Source organism: Hyla sarda, chromosome 3 (genome assembly GCF_029499605.1).
Source record: "Hyla sarda isolate aHylSar1 chromosome 3, aHylSar1.hap1, whole genome shotgun sequence".
Taxonomy (NCBI): domain Eukaryota; kingdom Metazoa; phylum Chordata; class Amphibia; order Anura; family Hylidae; genus Hyla; species Hyla sarda.
In genome coordinates, this window is record NC_079191.1 from 431880176 (window position 1) to 431907863 (window position 27688).

The window sequence follows — 27688 nt, forward strand, 5'->3', positions numbered from 1 at the left end:
TTCATGACAGGTCACTCCCGGACGAAGCGGAGTGAAACACGTTGGGAGTGTGAGGTGGGGGAACACCGGAGTAGACCATCCTACATATTGTCTATTGGTTATCAATTGTATGCAGAGTGGCCCAGTGCTGCACCTTAAAGGGGTATTCCAGGCCAAAACTTTTTTTTTTTATATATCAACTGGCTCTGGAATGTTAAACAGATTTGTAAATTACTTCTATTAAAAAATCTTAATCCTTCCAATAGTTATTAGCTTCTGAAGTTGAGTTGCTGTTTTCTGTCTAACTGCTCTCTGATGACTCACGTCCCGGGAGCTGTGCAGTTCCTATGGGGATATTCTCCCATCATGCACAGCTCCCGGGACGTGACATCATCATTGAGCAGTTAGACAGAAAACTTCAGAAGCTAATAACTATTGGAAGGATTAAGATTTTTTAATAGAAGTAATTTACAAATCTGTTTAACTTTCCAGAGACAGTTGATATATAATAAAAAGTTTTTGGCTGGAATACCCCTTTAAATTATGCATATTGGCACATTTGCTGTTTACATTTAGATTTTTTTTTATATGGTGCATTCTGCACTTTGGTCCACTATTACATTGTATATTTTTTTGCATTATTTCTAGTGCTGCCACCACTGGTATTAGTATACATGATAGGAGATACCGTATTTTTCGCCAGGGCGTATAAGACGCACCCAATTTATAGGTGCAAAATCTAAAAAAATTAAGATTTTTAACCCAATAGTGGTCTTCAACCTGCAGACCTCCAGATGTTGCAAAACTACAACTCCCAGCATGCCCGGACAGCCAACGGCTGTCCGGGCATGCTGGGAGTTGTAGTTTTGCAACATCTGGAGGTCCGCAGATTGAAGACCACTGCATAGGAGGTAATACTTATGTGTCCCCGCCGCTCCGGACCCGTCACTGCTGCCCTGGATGTCGCTCCATCGCTGTCGCCCTGTCCCCGTCGCTCCGGAACGTCTCTGCTGCCGGCCGGGTATCCTCGCTCTCCGTCGCCGCCATCACGTCGTTACGCACGCCGACGCACGTACGCGACGACGTGATGACGAGGAAGGAGAGCGCCGGCCATACAGGGGATCCCTGAACGGAGAAGACACCGAGGAGGCAGGTAAGGTCCCTACCGGTGTCCTGTAAGCACTAACCCGGCTATTCAGTCGGGCTGTTCGGGACCGCCGCGGTGAAATCGCGGCGGTCCCGAACAGCCCGACTGAACAGCCGGGTTAGTGTCACTTTCCCTTCAGACGCGGCGGTCAGCTTTGATCGCCGCGTCTGAAGGGTTAATACAGGGCATCACCGCGATCAGTGATGTCCTGTATTAGCCGCGGGTCCCGGCCGTTGATGGCCGCAGGGACCGCCGCGATAGGGGTGTATTCGCCGTATAAGACGCACCGACTTTTTCCCCCCAGTTTTGGGGAAGAAAAAGTGCGTCTTATACGGCGAAAAATACGGTACCTTGGGCGTATCCCTTAGCAACCAATTGGTACTATCTAATACCGTTTATAATATGTCATTTGAATATGTCTGTGTGTATATACCGTATGTGTTTTAGGGGTGTGATTCTTTTTGTTGTTATTTTTTTTAATATACAAAATGTATTACAATAAGTCCTATTGCTATATTCTTTGTGTCTTATTTTTGGTTATATATACAGGGTGAGATTTATGTAGGTTGATTTATGTTGTAGTTTCTTTGCCTCTTTAGTGACACGATTGCATTGATGGACTGACTCATGTAGGTGCTGCATCACTTTCATGCAGCCTGAACCACGGAGTCATCAGGGCTGTCCCCGGTGGCTGCTTCCCGTCCTGCCGGCCTTGACTGATAGATCCTTCATTGTGTCCAAACAGTGAGAGACCCATCAATCAAGGCCGGCAGAAGCCACCGGGGAGCGCTCTAATGACTTGTGGCTCATTCAGCATTAAAGGATGTTCTGTAGCGAAAAATAACTTATCCCCTAAGCAAAAAATGGGGGATAAGTTATAGATCACGGGGGTCTGAGCAATGGGACCCCCAGCGATATCTCCTGAATGAGGACCACGCAGTCTGCTGGAAGGGGGCATTCCGACCCAAACACGGAGCACCGGCCGTCAACCCCCCCCTCTCCATGTATCCCATAGAGCAGTGTTTCCCAGTGTGCCTCCAAGTGTTGCATAACTACAACTCCCAGCATGCCTGGACAGCCGTTGGCTGTCCAGGCATGCTGGGAGTTGTAGTTTTGCAACATCTGGAGGCAACCTGGTTGCGAAACACTGCCATAGAGATACATGGAGAGGGGGGTGTCGGCCGCAGCTTCCTGCGGGGGTCGGAACGGCTGCTTGTGGCAGAATGCCGGGCCCTGTTAAGCAGATCCCAGGGGGTCCCAGGGATCTGGGACCCCCCAGGATCGATAGGGGATAAGTTATGTTTCACTGCACTACTCCTTTAATGTGATGACATGTTCCCTTTAACCCCTTAAAAACATTCAATGTCAATGTACGCCCTGGTGCTTAAAGGACAACTGCAGCTTAATATACACTTATCCCTTATCTACAAGATAGGGGATAAGTGTTTGATCGCGGGGGGTTCCACCGCTGGGACCCCCCACGATCTCCTGTACGGGGCCGCGGCTGTCCCGTGCAGGAGGCGTGCCTGCCGCAGCATGACGTTGCAGCCGGCACGCCTCCTCCATGCATCTCTATGGGAGAGGCAGCGTTCGTGCCTCCCCGACTCCCCTATAGAACTGTATGGGGGACGGGGAGGAGACGGGGCGTCACCGTCGACCTCTAGGGCGACGCTACGCGCCTTAGAGCTCACTATGAGCGCTAATGGCGGGGCCCCATTACGGAGATCTCGGGGGGGTCCCAGCGGTCGGACCCCCGTGATCAAACACTTATCCCCTATCCCCTATCTTGCGCTGCAGTTGTCCTTTAACGCACAATTATGTACATTTATACATTTACATTCTGAGCAGCTGCACTCACAGTCAATGGTTGAGAATGGCGATCTTGCGGCTATCCGTCTTTAACCCCATAAGTACCCTGATCAATAGCAATCATGGCACTTAAAGGGATACTCCACTGGAAAAAAAAAAATTTTTAATCATCACTTAAAAAGAGAGAGCCACGGCACCGGGTATATTTTGCAATTAAAAGCCTACTTTATCGCAGCATAACAGGACGGAAAGTAGCTGGACCAAGACGCCGACGAGCGCTGGTTTCGCGTCCAATGACGCTTTGTCAAGGCAGTGCTCTCTGCTGACATCTCTGCCTGTCTCGGGAACTGCACCGAGTAGAAGAGGTTTGCTATGGGGATTTGCTTCTACTCAGGACAGTTCCCGAGACAGGTGCCATCAGAGAGCACTAAGACAGAAAAGAACAACTCAACTTCAGCAGCTCATAAGTACTGAGAGGATTAACATTTTTTAATAGAAAGTAATTTACAAATCTGTTTAACTTTCTGGAGCCAGTCGATTTAAAAAAATGAATGTTTTCCAGTGGAGTAACCCTTTAAGCGCTGGAGGTCTGCTGAGCCAGGCTCTATCAGTAGATCACAGATAGCACCGAGTAATGCTAAGCATCATTCATTCTTAGCACCTAAAGATTGCATATAAAATAGTCCCCTATAGGGCATTAAAAAGCGCAAATAAAATAAAATACATTTTTTTTTGTTTTTTGATACAAAGAAGCCTCTCCCCTAATTAAGATCCCTCCCCCTTTTAAAAAAAAAAAAAACTCATATTTGGTATCCCTGCATGTGGAAATGTGCGAAATAATAAAGTGTATAATCCTGTCCAGTAGATGACACAAATATAAAAAAAATTAAGTCCAAAATTGCTGATTTTTAGTCACATCACAGAAAAATAGTTAAATTGCATTTTTTTCCATTTCCCACCAAAAATATTTTATTTGGTTGTGCGGTATATTTTATGGAAAAATGAAAGGTCTCATTACAAAATACAATTGGTCGCGCGAAAAAACAAGCCTCATATGGGTCCGTAGATGGAAAAATGTTATGGCTTTTAAAAGACGAGGAGGAAAAAACAAAAATGAAAACTGGCTTTGTCCTCAATGCCAAAATGGGCTTTGTCCTTAAGGAGTTAAAGAGCTTTTCCCCATAAAATCAATAAATTGACAATGAATCTAAGTCACCGGTCTGCCTTCTGTTGCAAAACATTCTTGGTAAATTATTTTATTTTCAATGTAGAGGGAATTTGTTTAAAGAGAATGTGACAATATACTGGGTTATAGTGCAGGTGAATAGCTGTAAAAGGAAGGGTCACTTACATTTTTATGTGCTGTATGTCTAAAGTTTTGCCCGTTACAACTGTATTGCAGGGTGCATTGGAGGCAGGGAGCCGGCTTGCCCAGCTCTCCTGCCTCATCAATATTCTGCCCTCATGCCGGCCATCTTTAGTGCAGTCAGAGCAGGGGGGTGAGCGCTCTACTACCTGCTACAGCTGGGCCTCACGTCACAGAAAGGGCCAGGCCAGGGATGGAATATTAATGAGGCAGGGGAGCTGGCACCCCGATCCAATGTGCCCTACAGCACAATGAGAGTGCAGTTTTAACGGGAAGAACTTGGGACATAAAGCACATAAAAATGTAAGCTACCCTTCCCTTTACAGCTATTCACCTGCACTATAAGGCTGGGTTCACATCACGTTTTCTCCCATACGGGAGCGCATACGGCAGGGGGGAGCTGAAACCTCGCGCTCCCGTATGCCTTTCTATGCGCTCCCATATGTAATTCATTTCAATGAGCCGGCCGGAGTGAAACGTTCGGTCCGGTCGGCTCATTTTTGCGCCGTATGCGCTTTTACAACCGGACCTAAAACCGTGGTTGACCACGGTTTTAGGGCCGGGGAAAAAGCGCATGCGCATAGAAAGGCACACGGGAGCGCAAGGTTTTAGCTCCCCCCTGCCGTATGCGCTCTCGTATGGGAGAAAACGTGATGTGAACCCAGCCTAACCCAGATTTTGGGTTTAGTGCAGGTGAATAGCTTTCAAATTGCTAATTTAATGCATCGAATAATGTGGCAAATAATTGTGACGGGACTTTACAATAACCTTATGACATTTCCATGGTAAGGTCTATGTCCTATGACACGAGAATAGACGTACCTGTAAAGCTTGGAAGTGAAAGCCACACTCATGTTCGATGGAACTCAATAACCACATTTTATCATATTTCCGTCCATAAGGAATCTACTGACAGAGAGACACAGGCTATGTTACAGTGTCTTCAGATGAGACAGTCAGTGCTCAGGAAAATGTGCAAATTATTACAGGACTTTTACTTACTTTACTTCTCCTGACCTAGAACATGCTGTCTACAGATTAGACTGCATTTTCAATGTAACAGGTTCCCTTTAAAGGAGTACTCCGGTGAAAAATAACTAATCCCCTCTCCACAGGACAGGGGATAAGTAGCTGATGACCCCGGCGCTCTCAGTGAGGAGCGTGTATCATCTACCGGTAAATGGCACGCGCTCCATTCGTTTCTATGGGTGCGTCCGATGATGCCCGAGAGCTGTACTCTGGTGTTTTCGGCCACCTATAGCAATGGATGGAGCGCGTTTCGGCCTAACTGAGTGCCAGGTCCTGTCCCAGTGATCGCGGGGGGCCCCAGCAGTCAGACCCCCCCTGCGATCAGCTACTTACCCTCTGTCCTGTGGATAGGAGATAAGTTATTTTTCGCTAGAGATCTCATTTAAAGGGAAGTTTCACTAGTACTAACCTGTTGGTACAGAGGTGTAGTGCGGATGATACTGATAGCGATATTTACCTACCCCCAATCCATGGTCTCGTTTGCCCGTCATCCTTCTCATTCAGGCGGCAGGTTTGGTGCGCAAGGCTGAGATTCAGGAGCACGCTGACGTCACCGCTACTGTTTCTTCACTCAGCATGGCTGTGAGCAAGCTCACAGCCGTGCTGAGTGAAGAAACCGTAGCGGTGACGTCAGCGTGCTCCTGAATCTCAGCCTGCACACCAAGCAGGCCGCCTGAATGAGGAGGACAACAAGACAATGGATCGGGGTTAGGTAAGTATGGTTATCATCAGTGTCACCCACATTACACATCTGTACCAACAGGTTAGTGCGGGTGAAACTGATGAGTTCCCTTTTAACCAGTTTCAACTGTGGAAATGAGACCCCTCCAGAGTCACTCTCCTCCGGCTTCAGATCGCTTCGACAGGGTAGATGTGAAAGGTCTTTATGTATTTATGGATAACGCAGACTGCGCTGAATAACAACGCACCGTTATCCTAAACCACAAGTTTTTGAGTTTGTGATACTTCTGGTTGCTGCAATTCTCCATCGTTTCCCCATATTTATGCCGCTTAGATCCATAAGGATTCCTTCAAGAAAATAAGATAAATAAATAAAAATAAAATTCAATACAAATGGCAAAGCAAACGTCATGTAATGCTAAGAACGTACCGGACGGGGTCGCTGTATCGCCCCTTCACCACTCGCTTCCCTTTGGCTGATAGCTGCACTCTGTTAGGATTAAAATAGACACAAAGTTAAAGGGAACGTGTCACCATTTTATTTTTTTTCAACCCCTTAAGGACACAGACAATTTTATTTTTACGTTTTCGTTTTTTCCTCCTCGCCTTCAAAAAATCATAACTTTTATATTTTCATCCACAGACTAGTATGAGGCTTGTTTTTTGCGCAACCAGTTGTCCGTTGTAATGCCATCACTCACTTTACCATAAAATGTATGGCGCAACCAAAAAAATACTATTTGTGTGGGGAAATTAAAAAGAAAACTGCAATTTTGCTAATTTTGGAAGGTTTCGTTTTCTCGCCGTACAGTTTACGGTAAAAATGATGTGTGTTCTTTATTCTTTGGGTCAATACGATTAAAATGATACCCATGAAAAAATACTTTTCTATTACTATTGCGCTTAAAAAAAATAAACCGTAAACTTTTTAATCAAATAGTACGTTTAAAATCCCCCTATTTTGAAGACCTATAACTTTTTCATTTTTCCGTATAAGCGGCGGTATGAGGGCTAATTTTTTGCGCTGTGATCTGTACTTTTTATTGATACCTTATATTTGCTTATATAAAACTTGTAATACATTTATTATCAATTTATTTCGGAACAAAATGTTATAAAAAAGCTGTAATTTTGGCCTTTTTTTTTTTAGTATTTTTTTTTTACCTTCACCGTATGGTACCATTAACATTATATTTTAATAGTTCGGATATTTACGCACGTGGCGATACCAAATATGTATATTACTTTTTTTTTCTTTTTTTACACTTTTTGGGGGTGAAACAGGGAAAATGGGACAATTTACGTTTTCATTTTTTTTACACTTTAATAGTCCCCATAGGGGACTATTTATAGCAACAATTCGATTGCTAATACTGTTCAGTGCTATGTATAGGACATAATGCTGATCAGTGTTATCGGTCATCTTCTGCTCTGGTCTGCTCGATCGCACTGGAAAACATTTTATTTTAAATCAACTGGTGCCAGAAAGATTTGTAAATTACAGATTTGTAAATTACTTTTATTTAAAAAAAAAAAAAAAAACACAATCCTTCCAGTACTTTTTAGATGATGTATACTACAGAGGAAGTTCTTTTCTTTTTGAATTTCCTTTCTGTCTGCCCAAAATGCTCTCTGCTGACACCTCTGTCCATTTTAGGAACTGTCCAGAGCAGCATATATTTGCTATGGGGATTTTCTCCTACTCTGGACAAATCCTAAAATGGTGTCAGGAGAGAGCACTGTGGTCAGACAGAAAAGAAATCTAAAAAGAAAAAAAAATTCCTCTGTAGTATACAGAAGCTGATAAGTACTGGAAGGATTAAGAATTTTTAATAGAAGTCATTTACAAATCTGTTTAACTTTCTGGCATCAGTTGATTTAAAAAGAAAATGTTTTCCAGTGGAGTACCCCTTTAAAGTTTGAGTCCTGTAGGTTCCTTTATCAATACGCAGACTGACGTTATCCCATATGGTACTGAACATCCATACCGTAACTGGTAGCAGTTTCCTTCCATGGTAACTGTTTGGGCTTTCGTAGTAAAATGGTCTCCTAAAGCTGCAGGGGAAAAAAAAAAAAAAAAAAAGTTACATTAACCCCTTAAGGACCCAGCCATTTTACACCTTAGGACCAGAGCGTTTTTTGAACATCTGACCACTGTCACTTTAAACATTAATAACTCTGGAATGCTTTTAGTTATCAATCTGATTCCGAGATTGTTTGTTTTTTCGTGACATATTCTACTTTAACATGGTGGAAAAATTTTGTGGTAACTTGCATCCTTTCATGGTGAAAAAGCCCCAAATTTGATGAAAAATTTGAAAATTTAGCATTTTTCTAACTTTGAAGCTCTCTGCTTGTAAGGAAAATGGATATTCCAAATAAAATAAAAATTTATTCACATTTCCAATATGTCCACTTTATGTTTGCATCATAAAATTGACGAGTTTTTACTTTTGGAAGACACCAGAGGGCTTCAAAGTTCAGCAGCAACTATCCAATTTTTCACAAAATTTTCAAACTCACAATTTTTCAGGGACCAGTTCAGGTTTTAAGTGGATTTGAAGGGTCTTCATATTAGAAATACCCCACAAATGACCCCATTATAAAAACCGCACCCTCCAAAGTATTCAAAATGACATTCAGTAAGTGTTTTAACCCTTTAGGTGTTTCACAGGAATAGCAGCAAAGTGAAGGAGAAAATTTCACAATCTTCATTTTTTACACTCACATGTTCTTGTAGACCCAATTTTTGAATTTTTACAAGGGGTAAAAGGAGAAAATGTATACTTATATTTGTAGCCCAATTTCTCTCGAGTAAGCACATACCTCATATGTCTATGTAAAGTGTTCGGCGGGCACAGTAGAGGGCTCAGAAGCGAAGGAGCGACAAGGGGATTTTGGAGAGTACGCTTTTCTGAAATGGTTTTTGGGGGGCATGTTGCATTTAGGAAGCCCCTATGGTGCCAGAACAGCAAAAATCCCCCACATGGCATACCATTTTGGAAACTAGACCCCTTGAGGAACGTAACAAGGAATAAAGTGAGCCTTAATACCCCACAGGGGTTTCACGACTTTTGCATATGTAAAAAAAATATATTTTTTTTTCACAAAAATGTGTTTCCCCCCAAATTTCAAATTTTTGCAAGGGTTAATAGCAGAAAATACCCCCCAAAATTTGTAACCCCATCACTTCTGAGTATGGAGGTAGCCCATAAGTTGACCTGAAGTGCACTACGGGCAAACTACAATGCTCAGAAGAGAAGGAGTCATATTTGGCTTTTTGAGAGCAAATTTTGGTCGGGGGGCATGTCGCATTTAGGAAGCCCCTATGGTGCCAGAACAGCAAAAAAAAAAAAAAAAAAACACACATGGCATACCATTTAGGAAACTAGACCCCTTGAAGAACGTAACAAGGAATAAAGTGAGCCTTAATACCCCGCAGGGGTTTCACAACTTTTGCATATGTAAAAAAAAAAAAAAAAAGTGTGTTTCCCCCCCAAATTTCACATTTTTGCAAGGGTTAATAGCAGAAAATACCCCCCAAAATTTGTAACCCCATTTCTTCTGAGTATGGAAATACCCCATGTGTGGACGTCAAGTGCCCTGCGGTCGAACTACAATGCTCAGAAGAGGAGGAGCGCCATTGGGCTTTTGAATAGTGAATTTGTTTGGAATGGTAGTCAGGGGCCATGTGCGTTTACAAAGCCCCCTGTGGTGCCAGAACAGTGGACCCCCCCCCCACATGTGACCCCATTTTGGAAACTACACCCCTCACAGAATTTAATAAGGGGTGCAGTGAGTATTTACACCTCAATGGCATTTGACAGATCTTTGGAACAGTGGGCTGAGCAAATAAAAAATTACATTTTTCATTTTCACGGACCACTGTTCCAAAAATCTGTCAGACACCTGTGGGGCGTAAATGCTCACTATACCCCTTATTACATTACGTGAGGGGTGTAGTTTCCAAAATGGGGTCACATGTTGGGGGGTCCATTGTTCTGGCACTATGGGGGCTTTGTAAACACAAGTGGCCTTTCCCTTGAGAAAATAAAAACATTTAGGGTAACACCAGCATTTTAGTGAAAAAAATTTTTTTTTCCCATTTTCCCATCCAACTTTAACGAAAATTTGTCAAACACCTGTGGGGTGTTAATGCTCACTATACCCCGTGTTACGTTCCGTGAGGGGTGTAGTTTCCAAAATCGGGGCACATGTGGGTATTTATTTTTTTGCGTTTATGTCAGAACCACTGTAAAATTAGCCACCCCTGTGCAAATCACCAATTTAGGCTTCAAATGTACATGGTACGCTCTCACTCCTGAGCCTTGTTGTGCGTCCGCAGAGCATTTTACACCCACATATGGGGTATTTCCGTACTCAGGAGAAATTGCGTTACAAATTTTGGGGGTCTTTTTTTTCCCTTTTACCTCTTGTGAAAATAAAAAGTAAAGGGCAACACCAGCATGTTAGTGTAAAAAAAAATTTTTTTACACTAACAGGCTGGTGTAGACCCCAACTTTTCCTTTTCATAAGGGGTAAAAGGAGAAAAAGAAAAATTTGTAACGCAATTCCTCCCGAGTACGGAGATACCCCATATGTGGGCGTAAACTGTTTCCTTGAAATACGACAGGGCTCTGAAGTGAGAGAGCGCCATGCGCATTTGAGGACTAAATTAGGGATTGCATAGGGGTGGACATAGGGGTATTCTACGCCAGTGATTCCCAAACAGGGTGCCTCCAGCTGTTGCTAAACTCCCAGCATGCCTGGACAGTAAGTGGCTGTCCAGAAATGCTGGGAGTTGTTGTTTTGCAACAGCTGGAGGCTCCGTTTTGGAAACCCTGCCGTACAAGACGTTTTTAACTTTTATTAGGGGGGGGGGGGGGGGGACAGTGTAAGGGGGTGTAAATGTTGTGTTTTACCCTTTATTATGTGTTAGTGTAGTGTAGTGTTTTTATAGTACATTCGCACTGGCGGAGGTTTACAGTGAGTTCCCTGCTAGGAGTTTGCGCTGCGGCGAAAAATTTGCCGCAGCTCATACTTAAAGCAGAAAACTGCCTGCCGGTGTTAATGTACCCTTAACGTTCACATGGGGGGGGGGCAAATCTCCAGCTGTTTCAAAACTACAACTCCCAGCATGTACTGACAGACCGTGCATGCTGGGAGTTGTACTTTTGCAACAGCTGGAGGCACACTGGTTGGAAAACCTTCAGTTAGGTTCTGTTATCTAACTCCGTATTTTCCAACCAGTGTGCCTCCAGCTGTTGCAAAACTACGTAGTTTGCAACAGCTGGAGGGATCGCAACTACAACTCCCAGCATGCTGGGATTTGCAGTTTTGCAACATCTGGAGAGCTACAGTATAGAGACCACTGCAAACTGTGGCCCTCCAGATGCTGCAAAACTACAAATCTCAGCATGCCCGGACAGCAAACAGTTGTGTGGGCATGCTAGGGGTTGTAGTTTTGCAAGATCTGGAGGGCTATAGTTCAGAGACTACCATATAGTGGTCTCAAACTGTAGCCCTCCAGCTGTTGCAAAACTACAACTCCCAGCATGCCCAAACAGCTGTCTGGGCATGCTGGGATATGTAGTTTTGCAACATCTGGAGTGCTACAGTATAGAGACCACTATATAGTGGTCTCGGACTGCAGCCCTCCAGATGTTGCTAGGCAACTTACCAGCTTCCGTCGGAACCAGGGAGCTTGCTGCACGACATCGCCGCCCGCCGATCTCCGACGCTAATAGTCGCCTGCAGTCTCCGCAGATCGGTAAGTGGATCTTCGGCGCCGGTCCTCTGTCGTTTCCCTGTTCTGCCCCGCCTATTGTGGGTGGGCAGAACGGGGAAAACGAAAATTAACCAGCCCGCCCCCGATCTGCTATTGGTGGTCGCATCTAGAATACCAATAGCAGGGATAGGAGGGGTGGCACCCCTGCCCCCTCACTCCTATGCCTTCAGGGGGATCGTAGGTGTTTTAGACAACCGCGATCCCCCTTATATTCCGGGTCACCATAGACCCTTAATCGCGCAAATCGCAAGTGTGAATTCATTGATTTGCGGCGATCGTCGACATGTGGGGGTCCCGGGACCCCCCCTCGGCGTTTGCCTGGGACGCCTGCATGATTTCAGCAGGTGTCCAGTTTTGCAACCCGCCCGGCGCGCGGAGGGATGCAAAATTCGCTGGGACGTATGAGTACGTCCCTGGTCCTTAAGGGGTTAAAGGGGTATTCCAGGCAAAACCTTTTTTTATATATCAACTGTCTCCATTAAGTTAAACAGATTTGTAAATTACTTCTATTAAAAAATCTTAATCCTTCCAATAGTTATTAGCTTCTGAAGTTTTCTGTCTCAATGATGATGTCACGTCCCGGGAGCTGTGCATGATGAGAGAATATCCCCATAGGAACTGCACAGCTCCCGGGACATGAGTCATCAGAGAGCAGTTAGACAGAAAATAACAACTCAACTTCAGAAGCTAATAACTATTGGAAGGATTAAGATTTTTTTATAGAAGTAATTTACAAATCTGTAACTTTCCGGAGCCAGTTGATATATAAAAAAAAGTTTTGGCCTGGAATACCCCTTTAAACCATAAGTGATGTCTCTTGTAGGGCGCCATCACTTGCTGCCTATCCTCCTAGATGCCAATGCTAGTGGGTATCAGCTATAAAACACAATCTGCACCCTATAAAGTGCATATCATTCCCTATAGACGTTAACATATTCTTTGGCGCAGCACTAATAAAAAACATGGTGGAAACCGCTGAAAAATGCTGTGTGTGACCCTGCACAGCACAAAATAGATCAAGGATGTTGAACATAACAGCATTGTTTGGTCTACTAGAGCGCTCACAGAACCTTTCTACAGATCCCAGCAGCCCCAATAAATGAACACTTTGGGCCGCTGAGGTTGGGTTCACACCACGTTTTTGCAATACAGTTCCCCAATCAGGTTTTTAATAAAACCCGGATTCCTCAAAACCGAACTAAACTGTATCAAGACGTGTGTATAAATTTTAATCCGTATACGGTTTGAAAAATGTATCCGTTTTTAACTTTTCTCTCCATTATGAATAAAGTTTCACTTGTTTGATTGAAATTCCAAGAAAAAAACTGTGCAAAGTCAAAAACCGTATGGTGAAAACCGGAAGGAACCGTCCGCACATACGGTTTTTCACCAGGACCAAAAACCGTGGTAGGCTACGGTGAAAAAAACTGACAAAACCGTACAGGATGCAAAACGGACACAACCTGATGCTTCTTTTGGCGTACGGTTTTCAATAGAGAGTCAGTGTATACGGTTTTCAATGGAGAGTCAGTGTATACGGTTTTCAATGGAGAGTCAGTGTATACGGTTTTCAATACGGTTCTGTACGGTTTTCAAATTGAACACGTATACGGGAACTGTATTGCAAATCCGTGGTGTGAACCCAGTCTAAGGATGCGTTCACACTGAGGAATTGGAGAGGAATCCTCGCGTAAAAATTCCACAGCGGAATTTAGGAGGTTTTGCGTGCAATTTACATGGAATTTGCGCAGAATTAACACGGAATTCTGCACGGAATATAGGAGGAAACTGTTTTTTTTTTTTTTTTTTTTTTTGATGGACTACAACAACCAATTAGAATTTCTCTTTTATTTTCGCATGAAATTTCCGCGTACATTTCCGTGCAAATTTTACCTAGAATTTTTTTTACCATTGACTTCAATGGACTTCTGCTGACGTATTCCACAAGAAGAATGAACAGTGCAGTGTGAACAGTGCAGAGTAATATACATTGAAGTCAATGGCAAAACAGATGTTACTTATTTCTAACCGGAGAATTCAAGAGGAACTACTCGATTAAAGGGGTAGTCCAGTGGTGAAAAACTTATCCCCTATCCTAAGGATAGGGGATAAGTTTGAGATCGCGGGGGGTCCGACCGCTGGGGCCCCCTGCGATCTCTCTGTACGGGGCCCCGGCTCTCCGCTGAGATAGCGGGTGACGACCTCCGCACGAAGCAGCGGCCGACGCGCCCCCTCAATACATCTCTATGGCAGAGCCGGAGATTGTCGAAGGCAGCGCTTCGGCTCTGCCATAGAGTTGTATTGAGGGGGCGTGTCGGCCGCCGCCTCGTGCGGAGGTCGACACGCCCCCTTCCCGCGGGCTGTCGGGGCTCCGTACAGGAGATCGCGGGGGGCCCCAGGGGTCGGACCCCCCGCGATCTGCAACTTATCCCCTATCCTTAGGATAGGGGATAAGTTACTCACCACTGAATCACCACTGGACTACTCCTTTAAATTCCTCTTGAATTACTCCGTGTGAACGCACCCTAAACCAGAGTTGCCTCACTAGTACAGGTTCGGGACATGTCAGTCATATTGGTGGATGAAGACTGAGCCTCCTTTTTGCCTATGGCGCAGGCTGAGGAGTATATTACAGCCAATACCCTGCTACAACAGCCGGGATCTGAGCTAACTCCTTTACCGACCATTAAAGGGGTACTCCGCTGCTCAGCGTTTACATCAAACTGTTCTGAACGCTGGAGCGCGTGATGTCATAGCCCCTCCCCCTCATGACGTGACCCCCCCCCCCCACCCCTCAATGCAAGTCTATGGGAGGGGCGTGACAGCCGTCACGCCCCTCCCATAGACTTGCATTGAGGGGCAGGGCGTGGCTTCATGAGGGGGCGGGGCTATGACATAACGAGCTGCCGACTCCAGCATTCGGAACTGTTTGTTCCAAACGCTGAGCAGCGGAGTACCCCTTAAAGGGGCACTCCGGTGGTAAACTTTTTTTTTTTTTTTTTTTTTCAAATCAACTGGTGCCAGAAAGTTAAACAAATTTGTAAATTACTTCTATTAAAAAAATCTTAATCCATTACTTACTTCCATTACTTATTAGCTGCTGAATACTACAGAGGACATTTTTGGGGATTTCTTTTCTGTCAGGACCACAGTGCTCTCTGCTGACATCTCTGTCCATGTCAGGAACTGTCCAGAGCAGGAGTAAATCCCCATAGCAAACCTATGCTGCTCTGAACAGTTCCTAAAATGGACAGAGGTGTCAGCAGAGAGCACTGTGGTCAGAAATCCAAAAAGAAAAGAATTTCCTCTGTAGTGTACAGCCGCTAATAAGTACTGGAAGGAATAAGCATTTTTAATAGAAGTAATTTACAAATCTGTTTAACTTTCTGGCACCGGTTGATTTAAAAAAATAAAAAAGTTTTCCACTGGAGTACCCCTTTAATAGTTACTGCAGCACCTAAGTGGCAAGACTGGGAGGACGCTATCTCCGTTACATCATCAGCCGCGTTGATGGGTTAAATTTGTTGTAGTGATATTTATTCATGAGTCCTAAAACCACAGATCTCACCTTATTGTCAGCGAGCTCCCGATTGTTAGTAACCTCCGAAGACATTCCTTTCATCAATGTAAAAGGCCTACGGGCGCATTCACACTACAGAATGTCTGGAAACATCTTAAAGGGGTAGTCCCGTGCCAGAGCATGCTGAACGCTTGGAGTGGACGGCCGTGATCGTGACATCACACCCACACTGTCGTCACGCCCCCTCCCATAGACTTGCATTGAGGGGGCGGGGTGTGATATCATGAGGGGGTGAAGCTATGATGTCACGAGCTCCCGGCGCCGGCTCCAGCGTTCGGAACTGTTTGTTCCGAACGCTGAGCAGCGGAGTACCCCTTTAAAGGACAAAATAGGCTGTTTCCAAAGGGGGTTAACCCCTTCCCTCTCAGGCCATTTTTCATTTTTGCTCTTTTGTTTTTTTTCCTCTTCATCGTCTAAAAATCACCTACAGACTCCTATGAGGGCTTGATTTTTGCGCCACCATTTGTAACTTGTAATACCGTTAATAAGTTCACCACCAAATCTACAGCAAAACCAGAAATAAAATATTTGGGGGGAAAATAAAAATAAATTAAAAAAAAAACGCCATTTTGTTAATTTTGGGGGCTTCAGATTCTACACTGTGAACTTCTCAGTACAAATGACACCATCTTTATTCTGTAGGTCCATACGGTCGCAATGATATCAAACATATAGTTTTTTTTTTTTACTACTTAAAAAAAATTATAATTATATGCACCAAAATTTGTATGTTTAAAATTGTCATCTTCTGACCCCTATAACTTTTACATTTTTGCGTATGAGGGCTCAATTTTAGCGCCGTGATCTGACGTTTTTATCGGTACCATTTTTGTTTTGATGGGACTTTTTGATCGCATTTTACATTTTTTTTTAGGGTATAGTGACCAAAAATACGCAATTTTTGACTTTTTTTTTTTACGTGTACGCCCTTGACCGGAAAACTTTTTTTAAATCAACTGGTGTCAGAAAGTTAAATAGATTTGTAAATTAATTCTATTAAAAAAACAATCTTAATCCTTCCAGTACTTATCAGCTGCTGTATGCTCCGCCGGCAGTTTTTTTTTTTTTTTTTTTTTTTATTCCCTTTCTGTCTGACAACAGTGCTCTCTGCTGACACCTCTGTCCATTATAGGAACTGTCCAGAGAAGGATAGGTTTTCTATGGGGATTTGATCCTACTTTGGACAGTTCCTATAATGGACAGAGGTGTCAGCAGAGAGCACTGTGGTCAGACAGAAAGGAAATTCAAAAAGAAAAGAACTTTCTGTGGATCATACAGCAGCTAAGTACTGGAAGGATTAAGATTTTTTTCATAGAAGTAATTTACAAATCTGTTTAACTTTCTGGCACCAGTTGATTAAAAAAAAATGTTTTCCAGTGGAGTACCCCTTTAATAACATACATACATACATGGATCGTACAGTAGCTGATCAGTACTGGAAGGACTAAGATTTTTTAATAGAAGTCATTTACAAGTCTGTTTAACTTTCTGGTTGATTTTAAAAAAATAAATGTTTTCCAGTGGAGTACCCCTTTAAGGGTGCGTTCACACGCTATTACTAGCAGCGGGTTTCCCGCTGTGGGAATACTGCTGCGAGTTACGCTACCATTGATTTATTTCGGTTCACAGACATGTCCGCAATAGTGTCAGATTCGCGGACTGTCCGTGGACCCATTCAAATGAATGGTAGTGTAACTCGTATTGGGGAACCCGCTACTAGTTACTAGCGTGTGAACGCACCCTAAAGGAGTACTCCAGTGCAACATAAACTAATCCCCTATCCAAAGGATAGGGTATAAGTTATTGATCGCGGGGGGGTCCGAGCACTGGGGCTACCCCCGACATCTCCTGTACGCGGCCGCGGCAGTCTGCAGGAAGTGCAGTTTCATCCCCAGCAGAAAGCCGCGGCAGACACGCCCCCTCCATGTATCTCTATGGGGTACATGGAGGGGGCATGTCAGCTGCCTCGTCATGCGGGGACGGAACACCCCCTTTCCCCCATACTGCCGTGGCCCCATCCAGGAGATCCCGGGAGGCCCCAGCACTCAGACCCCCCGCGATCTATATCTTATACCCTAAACTTCGGATAGGGGATAAGTTATATTGCACTACAGATGTCCTTTAAAGGGGTATTCCAGGAAGAAATTTTTTTTTATATATCAACTGGCTCCAGAAAGTTAAACAGATTTGTAAATTACTTCTATTAAAAAAATCTTAATCCTTTCAGTACTTATGAGCTGCTGAAGTTGAGTTGTTCTTTTTTGTCTAAGTGCTCTCTGATGACACGTGTCTCGGAAACTGCCCAGTAAAGAAGCAAATCCCCATAGCAAACCTCTTCTCTGTGCAGTTCCCGAGACAAGCAGAGATGTCAGCAGAGAGCACTGTTGTCAGACAGAAAAGAACAACTCAACTTTAGCAGCTGATAATTATTGGAATGAAGGAGTAAGATTTTTTAATAGAAGTAATTTACAAATCTGTTTAACTTTCTGGAGCCAGTTGATACATAAAAAGTTTTTTCCTGGAATACCCCTTTAAGTCCAGGCATCATAACCTATGCATACACTGCAGGTAACGTTTCCTCCATACTGTATGGTGATCAGCAAACAATTATACATGGATGTCCGCATGTGCTGGGTTTTTAATTCACACTCCAATTTTTGTAGCTCACAAGATTAAGAAGAGACGTACTGATAAAAGTTAAAGGGGTACTCTGGTGAAAACCTTTTTTCTTTTAAATCAACTGGTGGCAGAAAGTTAAACATATTTGTAAATTACTTCTATTAAAAAATCTTAATCCTTCCTGTACTTATTAGCTGCTGAATACTACAGAGGAAATTCTTTTCTTTTTGGAATCCTCTCTGATGACATCACGAGCACAGTTCTCTCTGCTGACGTTATTATAATAATAATAATAACGCTTTATTTATTGTTGTCCTTAGTGGGATTTGAACCCAAGTCCCCAGCACTGCAAGACAGCAGTGCTAACAACTGAGCCACCATGCTGCCCTTAGCATACATCTGCTATGCATGGCTACTAAAATGGACAGAGATGTCAGCAGAGAGCACTGTGGTCGTGATGTCATCAGTGTTCCAAAAAGAAAGGAATTTCCTCTGTAGCATTCAGCAGCTAATAAGTACTGGAAGGATTAAGATTTTTTAATAGAAGTAATTTACAAATATGTTTAACTTTCTGCCACCAGTTGATTTAAAAGAAAAAAGGTTTTCACCGGAGTACCCCTTTAAGTTATATAATTTTTCAGTCAGGGATAAAAGTGGGCATTTTTACCCAGTCTTAGGCTGCATTCACATCTCGTTTTTGCAATTACGGTTCCCGTATCCGGTTTCAGTGTAAAAACCGTATGGAACCGTATTGCAAACCGTATGTATAGACGCGTCATTGAAAACCGTATGCCAACCGTAGCATGCAATTGTGTACGTTTTGCATCATTTACAGTTTTATCAGTTTTTTTCCTGTACAAAAAACCGTAGTCTACTACATTTTTATGTCTGAGTGAAAAACTGGATACAACCCGTATATGTTTTTTTTTTTTTTTTTTTTTTAAATGGTGGTGAATGGGAACCGTACAGAACTGTATGTGCGTACGGTTCCATCCGGTTTGCACAATATGGTTTTGCAGTTGGCAGATGCGCAGTGCACGCCGAAAGTTCTTCCCACAAATAGAACAAGGAGAACTTTATTTAAAGTATCCGTTTATTTATTTTTTCCAAAAAAAAAAAACTTATTAAACCGTATGCAACCGGACATCCGTTTTCAACCCGTATACAGTTTAAAACCGTACAGAGGTATATATGGTTGTACACGGTTGTATACAGTTCGGACCGGTGTTGAGACACACTTTTTTTTTTTTTTACATAAAACCTGATACGGGATCCGTATTGCAAAAATGAGATGTGAATGCAGCCTTAGGCTGCATTCACATCTCGTTTTTGCAATTCGGTTCCAGTGTAAAAACCGTATGGAACCGTATTGCAAACCGTATGTATAGACATTTTATTGAAAACCGTATGCCAAGCGTAGCATCAGGTTGTGTACGTTTTGCATAATTTACGGTTTTATCCGTTTTTTTTCCCTAACACAAAACCGAAGTCTACTATGGTTTTATGTCCGGGTGAAAAACTGTATATAAACCATACGCAGTTTTTTTTTTTATTTTTTTTTTTTTTTATGGCGGCCTATGAGAACCGCACTGAACCGCATGTCCGTCCGATTACATCCGGTTTTGAAGTGTGCACATGCGCAGGGCACGCCAAAAGTTCTTCCCACAAATAGAACAAGAAGAACTTTATTTAATTAAAGGGGTACTCCGCCCCTAGACATCTTATCCCCTATCCAAAGGATAGGGGATAAGATGTCAGATCGCCGGGGTCCCGCTGCTGAGGACCCCGGGGATCGCTGCTGCAGCACCCCGCTATCATTACTGCGCAGAGCGAGATCGCTCAGCACGTAATGACGGGCAATACAGGGGACGGAGCATCGTTACGTCACGGCCCACCCCCATCAATACAAGTCTATGGGAGGGGGCGTGGTGGTCGTCACGCCCCCTGCCATAGACTTGCATTAAGGGGACGGGCCGTGATGTCATGAGGGGCGGAGCCATGACGTCACGCTGCTCCGGCCCCTGAATCGCCCGTCATTACGCACAGAGCGAACTCTCTCTGTGCTGTAATGATGGCGGGGTGCCTCGGCGGCGATCCCCGGGCTCCCCAGCAGCGGGACCGCGACGATCTAACATCTTATCCCCTATCCTTTGGATAGGGGATAAGATGCCGGGGGGGGGGGGGGTCGGGGGGTAGTACCCCTTTAAGGACAAACATAAAACCGTATCCTTTTTTTTTTCTTTCAAAAAACGTATTAAACCGTATGCAACCGGACATCCATTTTCAAACCGTATACGGTTTAAAACCATACAGAGGTATATACGGTTGTACATGGTTCGGTCCGGTTTTGAGACATACGTCTTTTAACAAAAAAACTGATATGGGAGCCGTATTGCAAAAAACAGGTTAGGCGGCATTCACACCTCGTTTTTGAAGTACAGTTCCCGTATACATTTTCAATGTGAAAACCGTACGGAACCGTATTGAAAACCGTATGCATTGACTTTCCATTGATAATCATATGCCAAACGATGCATCAGGTTGTGTCCGTTTTGCATCCTGTACGGTTTTGTCAGGTTTTTTCCCGTATCCAAAACCGTAGTCTACCCCGTTTTTCGGTCCGGGTGAAAAACTGTATTAAACCGTATGCGTTTTTATTTTTAACATGGGAGTCAATGGGAACCATACAGAACTGTATGTGCGCAACGTTCCATCCGGGTTTCACCATACGGTTTTTGACTTTGCACAGTTTTTCTTCTTGGAATTTCAATCAAACAAGTGAAACTTTATTCATTATGGAGTGAAAAGTTAAAAACGTATACTTTTTTTTCTTACAAAACAGATGCAACCGGACGTCATTTTTCAAACCGTATACGGTTTTTAACTGTTTACGGGTTGAAATTTGTACACACGTTTTGATACAGTTTGGTCAGGTTTTGAGGAATCCGTTTTTCATCAAAAACCTGATAAGGGTTAGGCCTCATTCACACCACGTTTTTGCAATACAGTTCCCATATCAGGTTTTTGATGAAAAACTGATTCCTCAAAACCGGACAAAACTGTATCAAAACGTGTGTACAAATTTTAACCCCTTCATGGTTTAAAAAATGATGTCCGGTTGCATCCGTTTTTTTAAGAAAAAACTTATACGTTTTTAACTCTTCACTCCATTAGGAATAAAGATTCACTTGTTTGATTGAAATTCCAAGAAAGAAGTCAGAAACCGTATGGTGCAAACCGGATGGAACCGTACGCACATACAGTTCTCTACGGTTCCCATTGACTCCCATGTTAAAAAAAAAACATATACGGTTTTTCACCCGGACCAAAAACCGTGATAGGCTACTGTTTTGGGGACGGTAAAAAAAAACGGACAAAACCGTACAGGACGCAAAACGGATGCAAACAGATGCATCTTTTGGCATACGGTTTTCAATGGAGAGTCAGTGCATACGGTTTTCAATGCGGTTCTGTACGGTTTTCAAATTGAACACGTATATAGGAACTGTGTCGCAAAAACGTGGTGTGAATGCCGCCTTTGGTTGGCTGGGTTGCGTCTCACATATGTACGTTGTCCCAGATGCTGCAAGCTGGATCCGTTACCCTCTGGCATAAACGCCCTCCTGTGTGGTTTCGCCAGATGAATAAAATGCTGTATGCGACATATTTTAATCTCTTGCCGAATTACCATATGAATGGGATCAAGCCTTCGGCAGAAACTTGAAAACAATAAGGAATATAAATATACAGTAAATATATACAAAGATTCAGCTTTATTTACATAACGTTTAAGCTTTGTTCAAAAAGTGCAGTTTTTACGTACGTTTTTTTAGGAGAGGCGTAAAACTCCTGTTCGCGCTTGTGAATGAGATCTTCTGCATGTGACTCTAGGCCAGTGTTTTCCAATGAGGGTAACTACAGTTGTTGCAAAACTACAACTCCCAGCATGCCCGGACAGCCAACGGCTGTCCGGGCATGCTGGGAGTTGTAGTTTTGCAACAGCTGGAGGCACCCTAGTTGGGAAAACTCTGATCTAAGCCGACACACAATGGCACCATGCAGGATTTCTGCTCCCACCTAGTTTTGCCATGTGCATGAAGCCTTAGGCCGTGTTCACACATTGTAAAATTCACAGACATTTAAAAAAAAAAAAACGCCTTTTTTAAAGGGGTACTCCGGTGGAAAACTTTTTTTTTATAAACTGTTACCAGAAAGTTAAACAGATTTGTAAATTACTTCTATTAAAAAAATCTTAATCCTTCCAGTACTTTTTAGCTGCTGAATACTACAGAGGAAATTGTTTTCTTTTTAGAACACAGAGCTCTCTGCTGACATCACGAGCACAGTGCTCTCTGCTGACACCTCTGTCCATTTTAGGAACTGTCCAGAACAGCAAATGTTTGCTATGGGGATTTTCTCCTACTCTGGACATTTCTTAAAATGGACAGAGATGTCAGCAGAGAGCACTGTGCTCGTGATGTCAGCAGAGAGCTCTGTGTTCCAAAAAGAAAAGAATTTCCTCTGTAGTATTCAGCAGCTAATAAGTACTGGAAGGATTAAGATTTTTTAATAGAAGTAATTTACAAAATCTGTTTAACTTTCTGGCACCAGTTGATTAAAAAAAAAAGTTTTCCACCGGAGTACCCCTTTAATGCCTGTTTTACTTTCTTCCAATTACGGCATTCATAGGCATATTTTACGCTGTTTGAACCTGCCTTAGGATATGTTTTCATGTACTATATATGCTGCGGACTTTCTGAAAATGATTTTTAAATACTTTAATTTGTTTCAAAGTAGAAAGGGTATGTTCACATGAACTATACTGCAAACGCTGCAGATTTTTTGCAGCAGATTTTCTGCAGAAAAGTCAGTGATCAAATCTGCAGCAGAAAACCCGCAGCATAATCAGCATGTGTGAACATGGCCAATGAAATACACCTTATCTTCTTTCCTCAGGAGAAGGAATAAGAGTCTGATCGCAGGGGAGCGGTCCCGATTGCTGGGACCCCCCATGATCTCCTGCCCGGCGCCCCAACAACGTGAAAGGAGCACGTGCTACAGACAAACACCCTCCATTCATTTCTATAGGGTCGACAGATAGACCCAAGTGCTGTACTCAGGTCTTTCATCAGTCCCATATAAATGCTCGTTTCCCATTGCTGAGGTGACGGGCAAGAGATAAGTGTCTGACGTCGGAGGTTTCGACCGATGGGACCCCCACGATTAGAAGGTATATTTTGCCGGACTACTCCTTTAAGGGTCAGTCCACACTCTCCAAATCTCCTACGCAAAATCCAATTGAAGCAGCTTCCCTCTGCAGTCAATGGGATTACATTGCACCGTTCAAACGACGGAAATTCAGCATCAGAAGTTCCTCCGTGGAATCGAATTCTGCCGAAAATCGAACCTGTCCATTGTGTCAGCGGAATTCTGTTCAGTCTGCACTGTCGTCAATGTGAACGGTGCAGGTCTGCACAGTCATAGTACAGTTGAGATCCTCACTGCCCGCTGCACTCATGATGTCTCCAGATATTCAAGTACAGTGATCCCTCAACTTACAATGGCCTCAACATACAATGTTTTTTTCTGGACCATCGTAACTTGAAACCAGACTCAACATACAATGTACGGACAGTCCAGATCTGCGAAACGTGTCACAACTGGAGGAACTGACCAATCAGAATGGGCATTTTACTGGTAAATCACCTGTATTACTGAAGTGCATGCACTGACTGGTGTCTGGTAGCGCCCCCTACAGTACAGGGAGAAACTACAAGTTCTGTACTACTCCTTACCTGTGCCAGGGTTAGCTGCTCTTTTGGACACCAAGTAAGGGGGGCTCCATTTGGGACAGTGTGTGTACTGTATAGGACCCTGAAGAAGTTCCTGTCCTCTACATAAACCATTGTTTCCCAACCAGGGTGTCTCCAGCTGCTGCAAAACTACAACTCCCAGCATGCCCGGACAGCCTGCACCGACTGAATCATTGTCATCTCCATAGACGGCAAAGCATTACAGACACATTACGCTGAAAAGATGAACAAGATCATTCTTCTCCGCGGCAGAATTTCAGAATGTCTGCCGCAAAAATTCTGTAGTGTGCACTGTGCAGTGGAATCCCATTACCAGCAATAGGATTCTACCGCACAGGAATTTTCTAATGGAATTTCAAAGCGCAATACCAATACTTTAAAGGGGTTATCCAGGGAAAAACTTTTTTATTTATATATATATATATATATATATATATATATATATATATATATATATAAACTGGCTCCAGAAAGTTAAACAGATTTGTAAATTACTTCTATTAAAAAATCTTCATCCTTCCAATAATTATCAGCTGCTGAAGTTGAGTTGTTCTTTACTATCTGGCAACAGTGCTCTCTGCTGACATCTCTGCTTGTCTCGGGAACTGCACAGAGTAGATGAGGTTTGCTATGGGGATTTGCTTCTAATCTGGACAGCTCCCGAGATACGTGTCATCAGAGAGCACTTAGACAGAAAAGAACAACTCAACTTCAGCAGCTCGTAAGTACTGATAGGATTAAGATTTTTTAATAGAAGTAATTTACAAAATCGGTTTAATTTTCTGTAGCCAATTGACATATAAAACATTTTTTTTTTCCTGGATAACCCCCTTTAAGTATTACAGCTCCTCTGTAAAGCCTCAGGCTACGTTCGCACGTAAATGCAGTGGCATCTATGTGACGGCGCATTTTTGAGCTGTCCTAGCTCCGGCGTTCTGCTGTTGGTGGAATGTCCGCATGGAAACTTTCTTTGCGGACATTTAACCGTGTGAACATAGCCTTACTGTTTATTTTTTATTTTTCATAAGAAGCCTCTAATGTGCAACCAGTCCGGGAGTGATTGGCGTCAAGGGAGGTCTATGGGCCTCATTTATAAAAGCTGTATGATGGTAGAACTGTCTTTGTTGCCTATAGCAACCTTTCAATTCTTTACTGCTTTGGTAAACTGATCTCTGAATGGTCATTACAGGCAACAAGGACAGTTTTGCCATAAGGACTATGGTCGCACAGGACTGAAACGCTGCAGATTTTTATTTCACTATTAAAGATAAATGGGAAAATCGGCAGCATTTGAGTCCTGTGTGAACATACCCTTAGATCAGGGTACCTCCGACTGTTGCAAAACTACAACTCCCAGCATGCCCGGACAGCCTTTGGCTGTCCGGGCATGCTGCGAGTTGTAGTTTTGCAACAGCTGGATGCACACACTGATTGGGAAACACTGTTCTGATCTATGAGGTCTCATCGACTTTCTGCTGATCACCTTTTTTTCCGTTCTAGCGATCAGTGGGTGGGTCTCCTCTTCGATCCGATAGGTAACCTCTAAAGCTGTGGCGGGATAGACGCAGACTGCAAATTCTTGTCGCAATTCGCACATATCTCTGAGCACACTGGTGACTGTTTAGGTCGTCGCCCAAGTCAATCAATGACCAGCTGATGCAGTAATACCAAGTGTTCCACAGGGGGGTGCTATTTATTTTTTATTTCCTCCCAGGGACTCTCCTAGTGCAGGGATGTGGAAATCTATCGCCCGACTCCCAGGACATGTAGTTCCGGGCGCCAGGCAGGTGAATTTTTCATACATTTAGCCCTGTATGGGGTTAGCAGGACCGGACCGACTTTATTTTTTTTAAAAAGGCCGTTGTGAGGTGCAGACTGACGGGAGGAGGGGGGTGCAGACTTGCATGGGACGCAAGTCTGCACCTCACACTGGCGCTCAGGGTGTACGGCCGCTCCATACCTAACAGCCCCTGGCTGATTTCAGATGCTGGGGGCCGCCGCTAATAGCCTGGTTTCTTATAAACATCCCTGGTGGTCTAGTGGGGTGGATCTAGCCTCCCCCCCCACAGCGTGATCGCGGGTAGGGGTCCACTATGGAGGTAGATTGCGCTCCATTTTTTATTTCCACACCTCTGTAGTGCGTCTAATAGTAAGAATCTCTTGGTAGCCCATAGCAACCATTCCCAGCTCAACTTTCACATCTCATATTGCTATGGTAAAATGGCTGGTTGCTATGGGCAACAAAAAAAATCTTCCTATAAGACATATTATGGAGGGGGGAGATTTATCAAAACCTGTCCAGAGGTAAAGTTGCCCATAGCAACCAATCAGAGTGCTTCTTTCATTTTTGAAAAGGTCACTGGAAAAAGAAAGAAGCGATCTGATTGGTTGCTATGGGCAACTCAGCAACTTTTCCTCTGGACAGGTTTTGATACATCTCCCCCTATAAGTTTTGTAGCCATTACTGGTGGACTGCAAGAGAGACCCATAGGGGGCGCGCTTTAGAGTACCAGGGACCCTCAATTGCAGTGTGCCCCCCCCCTTTGCACTCTACACTGTGTCCTATAGGGTCGCCATTGCTCTTGACACCCCTCCCCCCGGTGATTAGAGGCCAGTATGGGACATTGCACACCCTCTATAGGGCAACATACACCCGTATAACACCGTCAGAACACCCGCCATGTACTCACTACTTACCGCAGGAACTCCGACTACCTCTGACGTCATCACCACGCCTGCACGCAGCCGCGCACGGCGCCTTCCGATGACGTCAGAGAAGTCACCGCCCCCGAACAAGCGCCTGAGCGGGAGGCGTGCTGCAGTTGTCAATAAAGTTTTATTGAAAGGGGTAGCTGTTGCTAGGCGACTTAGATAAATAATTGTGACGTGCAGATGAATATGGCAGCGGGGGGGGGGGGGGGGGGGGAGAGAGAATGAGGGGCAATGAGAAATAAACTAAATATTTTTCTAAAAAATTTTTTTTTCTGTTATTATTTCCATTCAAATTTGGATAAATTAGGATTTCATAAAACGTTTACAATAAGGTGAAAATTTCTCCATTTGTATGCAGCTTCCCTGTTGCGCCATCCTGGTCAGGTGACAATTGTGCGGCGCTGCCACGAGGTCAAGTCCAGAAGTTTGCATACGTTATTGTCAGACGAAGTGTAATGATGCGGCCATAGAGATGACGCGCCATAAATCCAAATGTAAAATACAAGTAAATCTACTCTTATTTTTTACAAAGACGATATTCTAGGGCAGTGGTTGCCAAACTGTGGATCTCCAGCTGTTGCAAAATTACAACTCCCAGCATGCCCGGACTGCCAAGGGGGAGAAGATACAATACATGTCAGCAAAATCCCAAGAAGCAATGGGGCGATTAGGGACCTGTAAAGCAACATACACTGCTCAAAAAAATAAAGGGAACACTTAGGCTGAGTTCACACTGCAGAATTTCCGGGCAGAATTTCTTCCGGAGAACAAGCCAGTGGCGCTAGGACCGAGCAGACTGCATTGCTGCCCCCATAGACTGCAATGCATTTCTGGGTGGATCTTTGGGGAGATCTGCTCAGAAATGCATTGCCATCCAAGGGGACGGCAATGTAGTCTGCGCGGTCCTAGTGCCACTGGTTCGATCTCCGTCAGAAATTCTGCCCAGAAATTCCACAGTGGGAACCCAGCCCTAAAGGACAATTGCAGCGGAAAACACATCCCCTATGCACAGGATAGGGGATAAGTGTTTGATTGTGGTGGGTCCGATCTCTGGGACCCCCGTGATCTCCTAAACGGCATTAGCGCTCAGTGTGAACGCTAATGCGCGTAGCGTCGACCTGAGAGGTCGCTGGTTACGCCAAGTCCCCATACAGTTCTATGGTAG

At 43.9% G+C, this 27688-nt stretch overlaps 1 protein-coding gene across 4 annotated transcripts in view; it reads right to left on the reverse strand.

The window, feature by feature from the left end:
* The window catches only part of LOC130363127 (nuclear RNA export factor 1-like), an 85775-nt gene that overhangs the window by 54467 nt on the left and 3620 nt on the right, over nt 1–27688 (reverse strand). For 3 of the 4 annotated variants that reach the window (XM_056568507.1, XM_056568505.1, XM_056568504.1), the window contains exons 2-5: nt 8000–8066; nt 6442–6501; nt 6260–6359; nt 5124–5207 (exon numbers count right to left, since the gene is read on the reverse strand). In XM_056568507.1, the coding sequence (XP_056424482.1) occupies nt 5124–5207; nt 6260–6359; nt 6442–6501; nt 8000–8066 (311 nt within the window). Of the gene's footprint in view, nt 1–5123; nt 5208–6259; nt 6360–6441; nt 6502–7999; nt 8067–26508; nt 26645–27688 lie in introns of those variants that run through there. The other variant, XM_056568506.1, reaches the window with a different exon arrangement.